This window comes from Ursus arctos, unplaced genomic scaffold, assembly GCF_023065955.2.
Source record: "Ursus arctos isolate Adak ecotype North America unplaced genomic scaffold, UrsArc2.0 scaffold_11, whole genome shotgun sequence".
NCBI lineage: Eukaryota > Metazoa > Chordata > Mammalia > Carnivora > Ursidae > Ursus > Ursus arctos.
The window spans coordinates 30,747,648-30,765,502 of NW_026622775.1; the positions used below are offsets into that span (position 1 = coordinate 30,747,648).

Consider the following 17,855-nt stretch of genomic DNA (forward strand, 5'->3'; position numbering starts at 1 on the left):
GATAGAGGAAGTAAATGTATGATACTAGCATGAAGGATGGAAGGAGGAAAATATAGGACCCTTATAAGATTAACGTAGACATAAAGTGGTATGACAGTAGACTGTAATAAATTAAAGATGCATATTGTAAACCCTAGAGCAACACTAAAACAATGAGCCACAGAGGAAAAGGTAATAGGCCAACAGGAAAGAAAAAAATAAAAGACTAAAAATAATCTAAAAGAAGGCAGGAAGAAAATATTTTATAAAGCACAGAATATATGGGACAAACAGAAAACAAGTAGGAAGAGAACAAGTACAGTTTATATCCAACCATATTAATAATTACATTAAATATAGATGGTTTAAAACACTCCACTTAAAAGACAAGACCACATATAAGTTGCCTACCAGAAAATCACTTTAAAAATAAAGGCATATATAGGTTACAGGTCAACAGTGGAAAATATTCAATGGAAACATGATTTAAAAGAAAGCAGGACTGTTGACTCAGTATGAGACTAAAGCAGATGTCAAGACAGAGTATTACATGAGTTTATAAAGAAGGATATTATTCTGTAACAATAGAGTGGTTAGCTCCTCAAGAGGTCATGAAATACTGAAAACAGATGTAGTAACAGATCTTCAAAATACACGAAGGAAAAACTAACAGAACTCAGAGGAGTTACAGATAAATCCATCATCATAAAGATTTTAATACTCTTCTCTCAGTAAGAGAACAGACTGAAAACCCATAAATATATAGAAGCTTTCAACCACAGTGATGTAATTGACATTTGTAAATTTTCTGACAACAGAATTAAAAGATGGGAGTCAAAATGAAAATTGTATCTGGGAAATCCACAAATAATTGCCACCAAAGCAACACATTTAAAAACACATGGATCATGGGGCGCCTGGGGGGCTCAGTCATTAAGCATCTGCCTTCGGCTCAGGGCATGATCCCAGAGTGCTGGGTTCGAGAACCACATCGGGGTCCTCCTCTGGGAGCCTGTTTCTTCCTCTCCCACTCCTCCTGCCTGTGTTCCCTCTCTCGCTGGCTGTCTCTCTCTGTGTCAAATAAATAAATAAAATCTTTAAAAATAAATAAATAAATAAAAATAAAAACACATGGATCAAAGAAAAAAATCACTAATCACTAATTAAAAAACATGAATTGAATGTTCTTGCAAATGACATATATTTGTAAAACATAGTTAAAGCAGTGTTAAGAGAAAATTTACAGCTACTTCTATCAGAAGAGATTTTCTAATTTAATAAGCCTGAAAAAAAGAAGCAATAATTTGCTTCAAAGTAAGAAGGAAGTAAATAACAAAATTTTAAAAAGGTCAATAGAAGGGAAAAACTAAAACAAAAGCCAGTTCTTGAAAAAGATCAATGAAATTGATAAACCTCAGGGCGCCTGGGTGGCTCAGTTGGTTAAGGGGCTGCCTTCCACTCAAATCATGATCCCAGGGTCCTGGGATTGAGCCCATGTCAGGCTCCCTGCTCAATGGGGTGTCTGCTTCTCCCTCTCCCTCTGCCGCTCCCCCTGCTTGTGCCCTCTTGCTCCCTCTCCCTCTCTCTCAAATAAATAAACAAAATCTTTAAAAAAAATTTTTTTATTGATAAACCTCTAGTTAGATACATCAAAAAAACAAATTACCATATTAGAAATGAAAGAGGAGTCATCAGTACAGATCATTACAGACATTAGTGATGACGAGAGGTGTTGGAACAATTAGACATCTGTATCTTGATTGAGATCTCACACTACATACAATTAACTTGGAACAGAGTTTTAGTCAAAATTATTTGTCTAGGAAAAAAGCACAAATCTTTATGACATTCACTCGGGCAAAGATTTCTTCGGTAAGACACTAAAATCATGAATCATCAAAGACAAATATTGACAGACTGGACTTCATAAAAATTTAAAAACTCTGTTCTCTATTAAGAAAATTAGGACAATCCCCAGAGTGAGAGGAAATATCTGCATGCTACATATCTTAGTTGACTATTGCTGCATAACCCAAAATTTAGGGGCTTAAAATACTGTTTACTATGTGGTTTCTGAATCAGGGGATCCCTTACTGGGTCCTCTGCTCAGGGCCTCTGACAGGCCGGAATCAAGGAATGGGCCGGCTCTGCAGTCATCTCGGACTGAGGCGGGCGGCTTCTGAAATAGTTCCCGATGATTCCTGCCTCCTGGTACTCAGGCCCATGTAGGCTCCCCTCTCCTTGAGTGTGGGTCGGATTTAAGAACTCGCTACTAATGAACAGAAATCACTGATGGGATGTTACTTCCAAGATTAAGTTATAAGAGACAATATATTAGTTCCTGAAACGCTGTAACCCAAGTACCACAAACTACAGCCTTACAATGACAGAGCTCTGGAGACTAGAAGTCAAAGTTTTGACAGGGCCCTGTTCTCTCTGAAGGCTCTAGGGGAGGATCCTTCTCTGCTTCTCCTTCACTTCTCGTGGTGCTGGCAATACTTGGCATTCCCTGCCTTGTAGATGCATCACTTCAATTTCTGCCTTAGTTGTCACATGGCGTTCTCCCTGTGTGTATCTGTCCAAATGTCCCTCTTCTTCTAAGAACACCAGTCACATTGGATATAGGGCCCACCCTAATTCAGTATGACCTCATCTTAACTTGATTACATCTGCAAAGACCCTGATTCCAAATAAAGTCATAATCATTGGTTCTGGGTAGCTATGGATTTGTGGAGGACCCTGTTAATGTGGTAAGGACTGTGACTTCCATCTTCTCTGCACTCTCTCTTCCCTCACTTTTTCCTCCTTGAAGAGAGCCTACTATATTGTGGGCTACTCTCTGGAGAGGCCTAGATTGCAAGGAACCAAGAGAGGACTCTGGCCGACATCCAGCAAGCTGTTCTCAGATTCCTGGATCACAGAAGCTGTGATATAATGTTTTAAGCTGCTAGGTTTTGGGGTAATTTGTTACATAGCAATAGATAACTAATACCTGTATCCAGAATATAAAGAGTTTCCATAACTCAATATAAAAAATAACCCAATTAAAAAAATTGAAAAGATACTTGATCAAAGAAATGATTGAATGGGAAGTGAGTAAAAATTTGCTCAACATGATTAGTTATCAGGGAAATGCAAATTAAAACTACATTAGATATCACTACAAACCTTTTAGAATAGCCAAAGAAAAACAAAAACAAAGAACAGATAGTATCAAAAGATCAAAAGGTAAAAACTCTAGTTATAAAATAAATAAGTCCTGGGGATGTGATGTACAGCATGGTGACTACAGTTAATAATACTGTATTGTATATTTGAAAGTTGCTAAGAGAGTAGACCTTAAAAGTTCCCATCACACACATGCACACAAACACACACACACACACACACACACACACACAAATTTGTAACTGTGTGGTAATGGATGTTAATTACACTTAATGTGCTAATCATTTTGCAATTCACACACATATCAAGACATGTTGTACACCTAAATTAATACAATGTTATATGTCAATTATATCTCAATAAAAAAAGATAATACCAAATGCTATAAATATATAAGATCTATAACTCTTAATATTAGTGTGAATGCAAAATGGTATAACCCTTTGGAAAAGTTTGTCAGTTTCTTAGAAATTCAAACATATACTTACTGTATAATCCAGCAATCGCACTCCTAGGTATTTACCCAAGAAAAAGGAAAAATTATGTTTACACAAATCCCTGTCCACAAGTGTTTATAACAGTTTTATTCAAAATTGCCCCAACTGGAAACAACCGAAATTTCCATCAATGTGTAACTAGATAAACAAATTATGTTGAATCCCTATAAATCCCTAAAACAAAACTAACCACTGATAAACACAAACTATGGATAAATTTCAAAAAGTATTATTCTAAATGAAAGAAACCAGAAACAAAAGCTATATACCACATGATTCCATTTTATATGATATTCTGGAAAAGGAAAAGCTCTAAAAGACAAAAAATCAGATCAGTGGTTGCAGGGGATAAGGGTGGGAGAAACTGATTACAAAGGACGTGAGGGGCCTTTTTGGGATGATGGAAATATTCCATATCATGATTGTGGCAGTAGTTACATCATTGTGTATGTCTGTCAATACTCATAGAACTGTATATCTAAAATAAATGAATTAGCCTATATGAAAAGTATACTTTGATAAATCTGACAGAAAACACACAATGAGAATCCAACAAATATAAAAAGGACAATATTTGCTGACCAGGTGGACTGCAAGGTTAGTCGAATATTGAAAATCAATCAATATAATACACCACGCTAAGAAAATAAGAGAGAAAACCCACATGGTCATCTCACCAGATGCACAAAAGTACTTTACAAAATCCAACACCCAATCATGGAAAAAAACAAAACTCTTTAGTAAACTGAGAACAGAAGTTTTAAAAATCATACATTGTGGGGCGCCTGGGTGGCTCAGTCGGTTAAGCATCCACTGTGGATTTTGGCTCAGGTCAGGATCTCAGGGTTGTGAGATCGAGCCCTGCATCAGGCTCCATGCTGGGTGTGCGGCCTGCTTAAGATTCTCTCTCTCCCTCTCCCTCGGCCCCTCCCCAGCCCTCTAAAAAAGAAATAAAAAACAAAATCATACTTAGTATTTATACCTTCGTAGAGTAACGTATAATACCCATATAATACCTTCATATTATACCTTAGTATTTATACCTTTATGACCAGACAGGGTTAGCCTGTGTGACAAACAGAATGCAGCTGAAGTGATGAAGTGATGACAGGTCACTTCTGAGGTTAGGTTACAAAAGACGCCATGATTTCTGTGGTTGTGCTCTCTCCCTCTCTGTGGCCACTGCCTCTGGGGGAGCTAGCCACCATGCCAGGACCGCACAGAAGGAGAGGCCCAAGCGGCAAGGCACTGACACATCCTGACAGCAGCCACATAAGCCGGTGAAAAAGGGAAGCAGATGCTCCAGCAGCCAGGGTCAAACCTTCCAATGAACGCCCGACTCCAACCGCAGGAGACAGCCTGAGCCAGAGCCAGGCAGCCAGCCGCTCTCAGCGTCCTGCCTCCTACAACGGGGTGAGTTAGGGTGAGCGGACAGGTAGCTCTCACCAGCTGAACTCATAGCTATGGGAACTCAGGAACTGAATACATTTCTTTTAAGGAAAACACTCATAATCCTGTAGCATGAAAACAACACAAATACTCAGCTAAGCAGTCTAGTATGAGTGAATCCTATATAGTTTTATAAGATGTCGAATGAGTGGCTATTTTACGGCCAATAATCATTAACTGAAAAGACTAACTGTATAAAATACGCACACACATATATGATAAAGATCAGACCAGGAATTAAAAGTCAAGCGTTGGTGTTTTAGATTCATGGGACTCCCCCCACATACACACATACACAGCATTGGAAACAGAAAAAAGATACTGAACAAGGCATGAAAATTAAAATATTAATTAAAATGAAAATTTAGATAATTAAAAGGCAAGGATATACAAAATCGATTTTTTTGGAGGGGAGGGGCAAAAAGAGAGGGAGAGACAGAATCTTAAGCAGGCTCCATGCCCAGAGCAGAGTTGGACTTAGGGCTCAATCTCACAACCCTGTGATCATGACCTGCGGCGAAACCTAGATTCGGACCCTAATTGACTGAGCCACCCACGTGTCCCTACAAAATCTATTGTAGAAAAGTATTTCACCCATAATAGTCAAAATAAGTAATTTTAATGTTTAAAAGAGTATGCTTCACTGGTTGTAAACTTCACTTATATGGAATATCGCATTATTGAATTCCACCAACTAATGCTTTGCTACCGAATTCTTCACTTACCAGTCTTCGGGCTTGACAGCAGAAGGATCAGGGATTTTTGCTCTTTCATCCCATTCATCCGGCTTTTTATCATTGGGATCTTCAATTTCTTTGGGAGGATTGATAGCAGGAACCACATCTTCTAGTAGGCTTCCTCGGTTTACAACTATTTGATCGATTAATACTTCAAATGTGTCATCTGGATTCATCACTAAAGACCAATTTAAATATATTACACTTATCATAATGACTGACATTTTAAAGGTAATTTTCTAAATAAGAAAACTACCCTAAATTTCACGGGTAAATTTTTTTGTCAACCAGAAATCGAGGAATTACAATGTATTAAATCAAAGTATGTTAAGATAACTAGTTATAATGTTGTCTAAAACCAAATACAAAATTTTGTCTTAAGTAATAAAAATAATTTAATGAAATGCCCCATACTTCTCAAATAAAGAACATCCAATAGCTAACTCAGTTTGGGACTCTCACAATCAGTCAGCTTCACTTCTTTATAATTATAGAATGCAATCCAATCTTCTTCAGTATTTCAAAATAACTTTTTGAAACTATCTCAAACTTCAAAAGTTGCAAGTGCACTAAAAAGAAATTTTTTCATGAACCACTTGAGAGTAAGTTACTGACTTCACACACACCATCCCTGTATGTTTTAATGTCTATTTCCTACAAACGAGGACATTGCCCTACATAACCCCAATCTAGTCACCAAAATCAGGGAATTCACATTGATACATTACTATCATTTCCTAGAAAATTTCATTGGCATTTCAAATTCAACGATTCATACACTGTAGTGTAAAATATCTTAAGGATGATTGAAAATATTCAAGCTTACACTTACGTCTGTTGGGAGGTGAATTCTAGCTCTCTAAAAGTACGCAAGTCCAAAGTTTCATAATGAACCCCCTTTTCCATTGTAATGACAAAATAAAAGTTCTCTCTTCCTTCTGTAAACTTGGGGGGTGGGGTCACTGGATATACTTTATATCTTTGCAAAGAATGGTAGAAGAAAATAGATGCCTAACACTTGCTTTCAGTAAGCTAAGGAAGTAGGAGCTGTCAATGAATGTCAAGACCATCCTGACTTAGTAAGTGGGCTACCACTTTCTGAAGAAATAGTTCTGAAGCAAGAACAATCTCCAGAGGTTTCAGTCACAACAATACCAAGTTACTTATATCAATATCAAATACTACAATTTATACTGATAAACAATGCAAACACTCAATATTTTCTCCCTTCTCTTTTCCTTCATGTTTCCTCCTCTATTACAGCTGAGATTATAAAACTATACTACCACCCAAAGGAAAAGTCAAGATTTAAGTAGAGCTAAGAGTAAGATCTTAATGTAAAAAAAGTACTAGATTCTTCCTGATTCCAAAAAAAGGCATTTCTCAAGAAAAATCTTGAAAATAATGTGAATAAATTTTGCAACTGAAATTTTTAAAAATTACAGTTGAAACAAAAAAGCATGTAACAAATACTCATATGTGAAAAGATGTCTTTGTCTAAAACTGTACCAAATATTTTAAGTGAATTTACAATAAAAGGCATTGGATTATAAAGCCTTTTAAGGTACTCTGTAAGGTTCTTAGAACATCCTACAAAATGATGTTATAAAGATATAATAGTATTACAGAAAAATTTTTAAAAATCATTCAATAATCCTAGTACAACAAAGTTTTTGTGTGTAGTAGTAAGAAAGCAAATGTTTAAGAGTCAGACTTGAATTTCGATTCTAGTCCTACCAGTTATTTTATTTCCTAGAGCAAGTTACTTAACCCAAGTTAAGGTAAAATAGAGAGAAACTGCTCACCTCACATGATGGTTCTAAGCAAAGTACCTAGCACAGACCACGATATGTATCAGGTTTTCTAGTCTTTCTAGAACTGCGTAATTTGTCTAATGGCCACCATGGTGATACACCTCCACTTTGAATCTCATTTTCTTTTGACATTTTAATATTATAAGCATTTTCCCCTGTTGCTGAACACTTCCATAGGTATCATTTTTGTACTGTATATAAAATTCCTACTGTAATATTCGGGTTGCTTTAAGTTTACAGTATATTTTTACACATAGCTCATTTTCTTTCTTCCGGATTATTTTCTTTGGATAAATTCTTGAAAATGGAATTGTGGTTTCAAAACACATAAACTTACGGTCTTTGATATATTACACCAAGTTGCTTTTCACCAAGTTTGTACAAAGTCTAATGAAATTCATTCGTCCTGTTCTAGTTATAATTTCTCATTATCTCTATAGTTTATGTGCCCCAAAACATCCAGTTCTATTTTCTAATTTCAAAAAAAGCTCTTTACTATCAATGCTGACATTAAAAATAAAATTGGTCATTGCCTTGGCAGACACGAACGTTTCTTCAATTGCAGTCATTGGAAAGGAAACTGAAGTACCTTAGTCCTAGACAGAGTTGGCCTGTCAGGTCCAGACACGCTGTGATTTTAAATAATCACGGACACATCAAAGCTCCGTAACCACACATACTTGGGAAGAGGAGAAACAATCCCTTGTTATGTTACTCCTGCTCAATGCCTATGGAACCTCCTATTTACTAAAGTAAAGCTAAATATGTTAATGAAGTGGTTGCTCAATACTTTCTCTTTCAAAGTTTAAATATGTGTCACGAGGACCATGAGGTAGGATCTAACAACAATCACAATGGCCTGGAAAGTCCAAGCTTCTGAGCTTGGCATCAAGGACTTCTTCCTCTTTAATCTTATTTTCCAGTTTCCTCATCTTACAGCACCACTAATGTCATAGCACCTAAAATATCCTTCTCTCCTCCTATTTTCCATGATCTAGCCACACTTCAAAACTAGTTAATATATAATCTCCTTTCCTAAGTTTTCTCTGAGTCCCCAAACTGGAAGGAATATTGCTTTTGAACTCATACCTCACCTGCACCTCTCATATGGCACTTTACTTTCTACCTGCACCACACGCATTATAATTATCCTGAAAAGATAAGCTCCTTAAAAGTAGGATCCATGTTTGTTTCTCCCAAAGCACCTGCCATGAAAATATCAGTAGTCAGTAAATATTTTTGAATTAATGAATCAATTAAAAGGATATACCAAGGGTATAAAGATGAGTCTTCCTGTCTGTAAAGAACTTTTTAAGGTCTACGTCTGGAGGTTTGGCATGTTTCTCTTCAAAAACTCCAGTTTTAGGATGTTTATGTCTGAAGATAAAATGAAGTTTATAATCTTCTCCACATTTATCTGGTCCAAACATAATGGTATAGGATGTTTTATCATAAAAGTTTTCCTTCAAAGAGAGATGTGTTGGGATTAGTCCAGAATTCGAGTATTTAATGAATTTTTCTATTCTATCCAATTGGGTAGAGGTTATAAAAATGTATTAAATGCTAAATCACCAAAGAATTATTTGACACAAGTGACAATAAAGGATGCAGAAAAAAGAAAATTTTTATTTCAAAAAAAGATTCCTTAAAAAATGCACATGCTACTTCCTTCCTAAAAATGTAGGACAGAAGCTGAAACCACCCTACCAACGTCATAAGCAGCTTTAGTTACTTTATGTAAATCTGTATTATTAATATTTTGTTAAGAAAATTAAGCATAGAGAAAGCATACTTATGTCTTTAAGACTATAATGTGACTCCTCATTCAAGAAGACAGCGGAAAATGACCTTCCTGAGCACAGAGTGAAGAGAGATTCAGACACAAAAATAGACACAGAGACATGCTCCCTGTTTTACTACTACTAATTTCTCTTTATTTGGCATGGCCTATTAGTTAAAAGCATGGGATCTGTTGTCAGATACCGGGGTTCAAATCCTACCACTGCCACTTAAACAGCTGTATGTGGCTCTGAGTAAATTTCTTAGCCTTGTTGTAGTCCCCTTTCATTACCTTTTCAATATGAAAATAATAACAGCACCTACCTTATAACGTTTCTCTGAGGATTAACTGAGTTAATCAGCTAAAGTAGTTAGAAAAATACCTAGCATTTAATTTTATTATGTCATTATTACCTTTGAATGATGGTCACCTTATGACACCCAAACCCAGAGCTTCAACATACACTACAACTGGCCTCCCCTTTAACTAATCCTAATAATAGTAACAGGAATCCTTCAGTCCATGTTTCACAGCCTATGCACAGCCATGCATTCGGACAAATATCTCACTGATGTCTCATTTATCTTATGTCTGTTAAATGCAGAAGCCTGGACCCAGCCCCCAGCAGGAGAATGCTACAAGAAATGTCTCCAACCTGATACACTCGCTTCATTCTCAAAACATTTTTACCCCCATTATTTTTTGTGGACTGCCAGCCCCTAAACTGGCCCACCTTTTTTATGTGGTTCTTTGGCCGTTTCGTTTTACTGCTTTGCTCTGTTATTTTACTTCTCCGAACAAACTTCCAATTCTTAATTTGTAAAGAAAGTAACTCTAAGCTGATCTTTTGATGACATTTATAAGCACCATGTTATTTTTTACTTATAGACGTGGCAAACTTTATTATGTTGCTAAAGATTACAAAACTGATGCCATCAAGGAACACGGTTGTGTAGGAAACTTGAAGGCACGCTCTGCAAGCTATATAAACTCATGCTGGTTAAAGGTTTTTAAGGTTCTTTTTGATTTCAGCTGAAAATAAAAATTTCAGTTTTCTCAATTACTCCTTAAAAACATTAACTTTAATAAGGTTTTCTTAAACATTAAAATATCATACCAGATTCAAACCATCAGTGTCTGCTAGGAGTTTAATGTATGCACCTCCACAATCAATACCATCTTGAAAATTTACTTCATATCTAAATGAAGGGAAAAAGAATCATACTGCTGATAAATAAAAAATTGCTAATTGCTCTTCAAAATCGAATGTATTACTCTCAATTCATTTACACATAAATGTTTTACATCACCAGAAAGCTCTTACAAAGCATACGCACAACGTGTAGGGAAGAGGCAGAAATGCTTGTTCTATGCACATCCTTAAAACACTAAAAATAGAATTATTATAATCAACTACAGAAAAGCCAACCAACTTGCTGAAATAATTTTTTTCCATCAAAACTGCTGAAGTAAGGATAAGATACTTTAAAACTATAGCAGGAAACTTCAAATTCAGATAAGGTATACAACATACATATTTCTTTATAAACTACAAAATGAAGATTATAAGGACCATAGCTACAGCAACAGATGTCTAAGAAACTGCTGGTAGATCTTAGATAGATCCAGTTCACTAATTTGTATTTTAACTCAACTATACCTAAACCATATTAATTAACTTGTACACTTAATTAAATACCTCTAGCCAAAGAGAGTTCATCATCCATCAATAACCTGGAGTATTTCACACCTTAACAGCCAGGAAATACAGAAGCACAACAGAAAGAGTGAACTGACGTGAGAGCCTTTTCATGGATTTGCAACGCTGTGTCACTTTCAGAAAAAGATTTTGTTGTTTTTGTTTTTTTAAAGGAAATGGTCTTGTTTAGGCAATAGACACAGACATATCAAGCAGTATTTAGGAGGAATTTTTGGTAAATTATTGAATTTCATGTGAAATAATCAATGAAATAGCCCTCAGAGAGAAAAACAGTAAAAACCAAAACGGTTGTAACTCGGTTTGATGAATTCCGGGAAAAAGAGATGAAAACTAGAGAAACAACAGGAGTTTTTAAATGATTCTTAAAAAAAAAAACAGAACTGCAGTGATACAAAAGTAAAAGCAAGAGAAAAATAGCAGACAAAACTCTGACAGTTTGAACCTAATTAGTGTATATATTTTGCACTGAAAAGAACAAAGGAAATACAGTAAAATTTTAAGTGATTGTCTGAGTTGCCAGATTATGGTGATCTTCCCCCTCCTCTCTACTCTGCTTTGTTTCTCAAGACGTCTACAACGGTGGTTACCATCATGTATTCTGGAGCCAGAGAGACCTGAGATTTATTCTTGATTCTGCCACTTACTCTAGTGACACGTGGGGGTAAAGCCACATTATTCAAGCTCAAGGACCTCAAAGGATTGTGATGCTTAAATAATACCATGCACGGCAATGGGCAGATGCCCAAAATGTTAATTCTGTTATGATCAAAAGAAAGGGTTTGTTCATTTTCATTTTTCAAATAAAGGACAGTTTGTTTTCCTCAAAGCCTTGTCACTATTTTTAAGCAGTAGGTGACAAATTTGTTCTCATGGAACATGTTTTTATAGACTATAAAGTAAAAGAAATGGTGCACAGCATGAATGAAAGGTAAATATTATTTTAGGTAAAATAAAATAAAAAGATAGTTTTATTATAGGTGATATAAGGACAAAGGGTTCTGTGAAAAGGTAAGAACTGAAAAAAAATGTTATAAACTGTCTCCATAAATATGAACACAGCTTTGTGGTTGTAATATGCCTAGACCCAATCATTATGTCTATTTCTTACACTGCAAACTTCCAGAGTTTTCAAATCATGAACTTGTGCCTAATGTAAACAATTTGTAGTGGATTAGAGATCAGTGAAATGTGTGTCCTATAGCTCGACTGCTGCTATTCCTTCGTCACAGGAAAAACGAAGACGTGTAAGAGTATGTGGCAACCCTATTTTCTGAGAGTATTATTCCCTACACGGTCCTATGAAGTAGTAATTATCATTACAGGGGAAAATTCTGTGGTCAAATATGTCTGGAGGACACAATACTGAAGTTAAAAACAGGTTTTTGCATGTAGAACTTCCTTCTCCAAGTCATTAATGGGCAAGCAAATATGCTTCCTTATGTCTACAGTTAGGATATTCTTTGTTACTAAAACTTACATGACCACATAATGCATTTTAACATGTACACCATTTGGGAAAAGCAGCTTTAGAGTAAAGTTATATTATGAATCCATTGTATTTATTGTAGTTAATATAAAATTTCTTTATCCCATTTCATTTTATCAATATTAAGAGAAGACACTCATTCTCCTTCTTTGAGTTGTTTTTAAGCATATCAAAGACTGCTATTCAATTCCTCTTGGACCCCTTTTCTTTTTTTCAGGACATAATTTCACAATTACTTAATAATTCTTCTAGACTTATTATCCAATCTTTGCTTCTATCTTTTGCTTACTTCCCTAGCAGTGATTTATACCTTCTGAAAATACTAAATTTGATTCATTTTACTCTGAAAATATTACACTTTCTATTATTTTTCTTTACTCTTTCATTTAAGCCACAAAAGGTCAAAATAGAAAGTGATATTCTATTCAACTAAGTTTCAACAGAATAATAGGATTTACTTTCAAACTTTCAAGAAAAAAGAAAAGCCAAACCCTGAATAATGACAAATGATATCAAGCTCAAATATTAGTTCCAATAAGTACTTGTAAAAATATTTTTAATTTGTTAAAATAATAGTCACATACTCTTTGACATTATTTAAAACTTTATATTTATTGACGTGACAGTGCAACTAAGCCAAAGCGACACAAGTGAGAAATGAAGCCAGTTACACCAAATGCCATATTATTTTAAATCTCTAAAACACAAAAATGGCATTTTAGTTATCCTATGTAGGAACATGTGTAACATGTTAACAAAAAACCTGAAGGGATTCTAGAGTGATATACTTCACAGTTAATATTTGTGTTGTCATTAAATTTGGACAGCCAAATCTTCTAACATAACGGATAAAATAACATTTACGTATTTCCTTTTCTTTGTTTTGAATTCGAATTTTATCAGCTTTGTAATTATATTTGTATAGATCTATCTTGTTTTATATCCAATTTATGTAGGTGAATCTTGAAGAATTTATACCTGATTCTATGACAGTATACATGTAAGCAACATTGTAATAAAACTAGTTTATGGTACGTTGTGGGTGAGGGGAGGGAAGGATTGTCTGTGAAAACATGTGCCCTTTGATGGAATGAACACTGGGGGTTATATGCAACTGCTGAATCACTGAATTACCTCTGGCACTAATAATACACTATATGTTAATTAATTTGAATTTAAATTTTAAAAAATTAAAAAAATAAAAGGTGGAAAGACACTGATCTATATACACATGTCCTTTTTAAAATAAATGTTTCCTTTGAATCTTATACCTGGTTTAACAGCAACATTTATGGTTTTATTCTGAATATACTGAAGTTAATATCCTCAGAGCAAGTAATTTTAAGAAAAGAGTTAAAATAAAAATGGTTACTTTAGTATGTATTTTATAGTCTATGGTGGCAGAATTTTTTATATTACATATATATTATATAATTTTTAAATCAACCTGGCTTTCCCTCAAAACCTCAGAGTGTCTGTGTACACACATGCATTATATATTTAAGTAAGTGAAACTGAAAAAGAAATCTGGATTTTTATGCCCATTTTATACCCATCACAACTATATTCAGAAGCCAAATTATACAAAACTAACACAAATTTCAGAAAAAGTACTGAAAAACATAATAAAACTTACTGAACGATCAAGGGTTTATCAGCAAAAATGAAGGGCTTTGCTAATACAGCAGCTATCGCATGATGCTTTGCTCTAGATTTCAGTACCAGGCCTCTATCACCAGGCACTCGGTTTTCTTTCAATTCTTCTATTTCCCATCTTCCTAAAATATAAAACAAACTAATTAAACTAAAACCCAAAACACTGACTTACTAATTATTTACCAGCAGTGACCAATAAGATTTTTTCATGACAGATTATTTGGGAAAAAGAAAACAAAATTTTAAATCAATGCACAGAAATCAGTTGCATTTCTATACACCAATGAGACAGAAGAAAGAGAAATTAAGGAGTAGATCCCATTTACAATTGCACCCAAAACCATAAGATACCTAGGAATAAACCTAACCAAAGAGGCAAAGGATCTGTACTCAGTAAACTATAGAACACTCATGAAGGAAACCGAGGAACACACAAAGAAATGGAAAAAGTTCCATGCTCATGGATTGGAAGAACAAATATTGTTAAAATGTCTACGCTACCTAGAGCAATCTACACAGTCAATGCAATCCCTATCAAAATACCATCAACTTTTTTCACAGAGCTGGGACAAATAATCCTAAAATTTGTATGGAACCACAAAAGACCCAAATAGCCAAAGGAATGTCGAAAAGGAAACCAAAGCTGGTGACATCACAATTCCGGTCTTCAAGCTCTATTACAAAGCTGTAATCATCAAGACAGTATGGCACTAGCACAAAAACAGACACACAGATCAATGGAACGGAATAGAGAACCCAGAAATGGACCCTCAAGTCTATGGTCAACTAATCTTGGACAAAGCAGGAGAGAATATCCAATGGAATAAAAGACCGTCTCTTCAACAAATGATGTTGGGAAAATTGCACAGACACATGCAGAAGAATGAAACTGGACCATTTCCCTACAACACACACAAAATAGACTCAGAATGGATGAAAGGCCTAAATCTGACACAGGAATCCATCTGTGACCTCAGCTACACAAACTTCTTGCTAGACACATCTCCAGAGGCAAGGGAAATAAAGGCAAAAATGAACTATTGGGACTTCATCAAAATAAAAAACTTCTGCACAGCAAAGGAAACAGTCAACAAAACCAAAAGACAACTGACAGAATAGAAGAAGATATTTGCAAATGACGTATCAGATAAAGGGCTAGTATCCAAAATCTATAAAGAACTTGTCAAACTCAACACCCAAAGAACAAATCACCCAATCAAGAAATGGGCAGAAGATGAGACATTTCTCCAAAGGCGGCATCCAAATGGCCAACAGACACATGAAAAACTGCTCCACGTCACTCGGCATCAGGGATAAATACAAATCAAAACCACAATGAGATACTACCTCACAACAGTCAGAATGGCTAAAATTAACAATCAGGAAACGACAGATGTTGGCGAGGATGTGGAAAAAGGGGATCCGTCCTGCACTGGTTGGTGGGAATGCAAGCTGGTGCAGCCACTCTGGAAAACAGTAAGGAGGTTCCTCAAAAAGTTGAAAATAGAGCTACCCCACAACCCAGCAATTGCACTACTGGGTACTGACCCCAAAGATACAAATGTAGTAATCTGAAGGGACACCTGCACCCCAATATTCATAGCAGCAATGTCCACAATAGCCAAACTATGGAAAGAGCCCAGATGTCCATCAACAGGTGAATGGATAAAGAAGATGAATATGTATACCACACAATGGAGTACTACGCAGCCAACAAAAAGAATGAAATCTTGTCATTTGCAACAATGTGGATGGAACTAGAGGGTATTATGCTAAGTGAAATAAGTCAATCAGAGAAAGACAATTATTATATGATCTCACTCATATGTGGAATTGAAGAAACAAGGCAGAGGATCATAGGGGAAAAGAGGAAAAAATAAGACAAAATCAGAAAGGGAGACAAACCTTAAGAGACTCTTAATCACAGGAAACAAACTGAGGGTTGCTGGAGGGGAAGGGGGTTGAGGGATGGGGTAACTGGGTGATGGACACTGGGGGGGGTATGTGTTGTAATGAGCACTGGGTATTATATAGGACTGATGAATCATAGACCTGTACCCCTGAAACAAATAATATATTATATGTTAATTAACTAAACTTAAATTTTTTAAAAAAGGTTGATTTGGGGAAAACAAAAAAAAATTTTAAATAAGAAATAATATCTGCAACTGTATGCATGGCGGCCTTTGTTTTCTCCTATCCGGGAATGGTTTCATTTTCTTAGCTAAAACTGGATTGTACTTCTCTGACTTTTCAATCAATGAAATTATAAAAGGAAGACATGCATACAATCTTCATCTCACACTAAATGAACTAGGAAAAGAAAGTAGACAGTTGACACCCATTGTCCTCATGTTACAGCCTGTTGGAGTCTGTGTGTGAGGTCACATCCTTATGGGTACGAAGTCCTCTGAGAGAGGGAATTTCCACGATCAGTCACCTTGAGAAGAGGCTGATCTTGCTTTAGGGTACAACCAAGGAGGAGGTTGATTTTAGACGAGGAGGAGGAAGAAATTCTTTCATCATACTCCGAAAAAGTCCTGTTAGGGAAGAAAAGACCCTTGCATATAGGACATTTCTCTCTATGGCTAAGCCTGAAGATATTCCTAGCAGAGACCCAGTGACAGTGGATATAAGGCCTGGAGATGCAGGCTCCAGCAGTACCCACATATCTTGTAGCTTTATAAATGACGCTGCTCTGCACTGGCGAGGAGAATCTTGCCCTCAGCTACAACTTGATGTAGATGTGCCCATGCTCGAGATGAAACAACAGAGAACAGCAGGAGCTGGAGAAACACTGCTGCTGGACATGCAGTGACTACCGCGGGGGAGTGAAAATTCAACTCTTCTGAGTTAGGAAACCAGATGGCGGCTTAAGCATGGATCACCCAGGGACTTCCGGAAGTATCAAAAGGAGACAAAAGACTGAACGTTCTGTTGTGAAGCATGATGGGGCCCCAGACCCCAAATAGTGTACATATATATTATTAGAAATATAGAAATAATCTTAAAATATCATAGAAATATAATAGAATATATATTACATATATATTTATATATAAATAGAATAGAAATATATAATAGAAACATAATCTCAAAAGCTAGTGAACTCACGGTCATTCTAGTTTTAGTGAATATTTAAATAAATATTTTACCATCATATATGGAAATCTCTGAATCTGTATCATCTTTCTTTGCTTTTGATAAGACCCACCTGTAAATAAAGATAAAAACAAATACATATCATTAAAAATAAAACCAGCAATTTATAGACACAATGCATATTAGAAATACAACAAAACATTACTCAACAGTAACTTCTCATTAAAAAATAAATGCTTAGAGGCTAAATAAAGATGCCCATATAGAATCTTGCAAGGCTAGGGTTAAATCCTATTTGGAATCCACAATTTACTAGTTGTATGATCATATATAAGATATACTAAGCCTCAGTTTCCCCACCTGTAAAATGGAGATAAAGATAGTACCTACCTACCTACTTTGGACAGTGTCTAGTATATAATATTAAATAGTAACATTTATTTTTTTTACCAATATTTAGGATGGAA

At 35.6% G+C, this 17,855-nt stretch overlaps 1 protein-coding gene across 1 annotated transcript in view; it reads right to left on the bottom strand.

The window, feature by feature from the left end:
• Positions 1–17,855, bottom strand: part of CLGN (calmegin) — a 49,318-nt gene that overhangs the window by 15,609 nt on the left and 15,854 nt on the right. The window contains exons 4-8 of the mRNA XM_026499383.4: positions 17,442–17,500; positions 14,267–14,408; positions 10,542–10,623; positions 8,915–9,107; positions 5,819–6,008 (exon numbers count right to left, since the gene is read on the bottom strand). Of these exons, the coding sequence (XP_026355168.2) occupies positions 5,819–6,008; positions 8,915–9,107; positions 10,542–10,623; positions 14,267–14,408; positions 17,442–17,500 (666 nt within the window). The remainder of the gene's footprint in view (positions 1–5,818; positions 6,009–8,914; positions 9,108–10,541; positions 10,624–14,266; positions 14,409–17,441; positions 17,501–17,855) is intronic.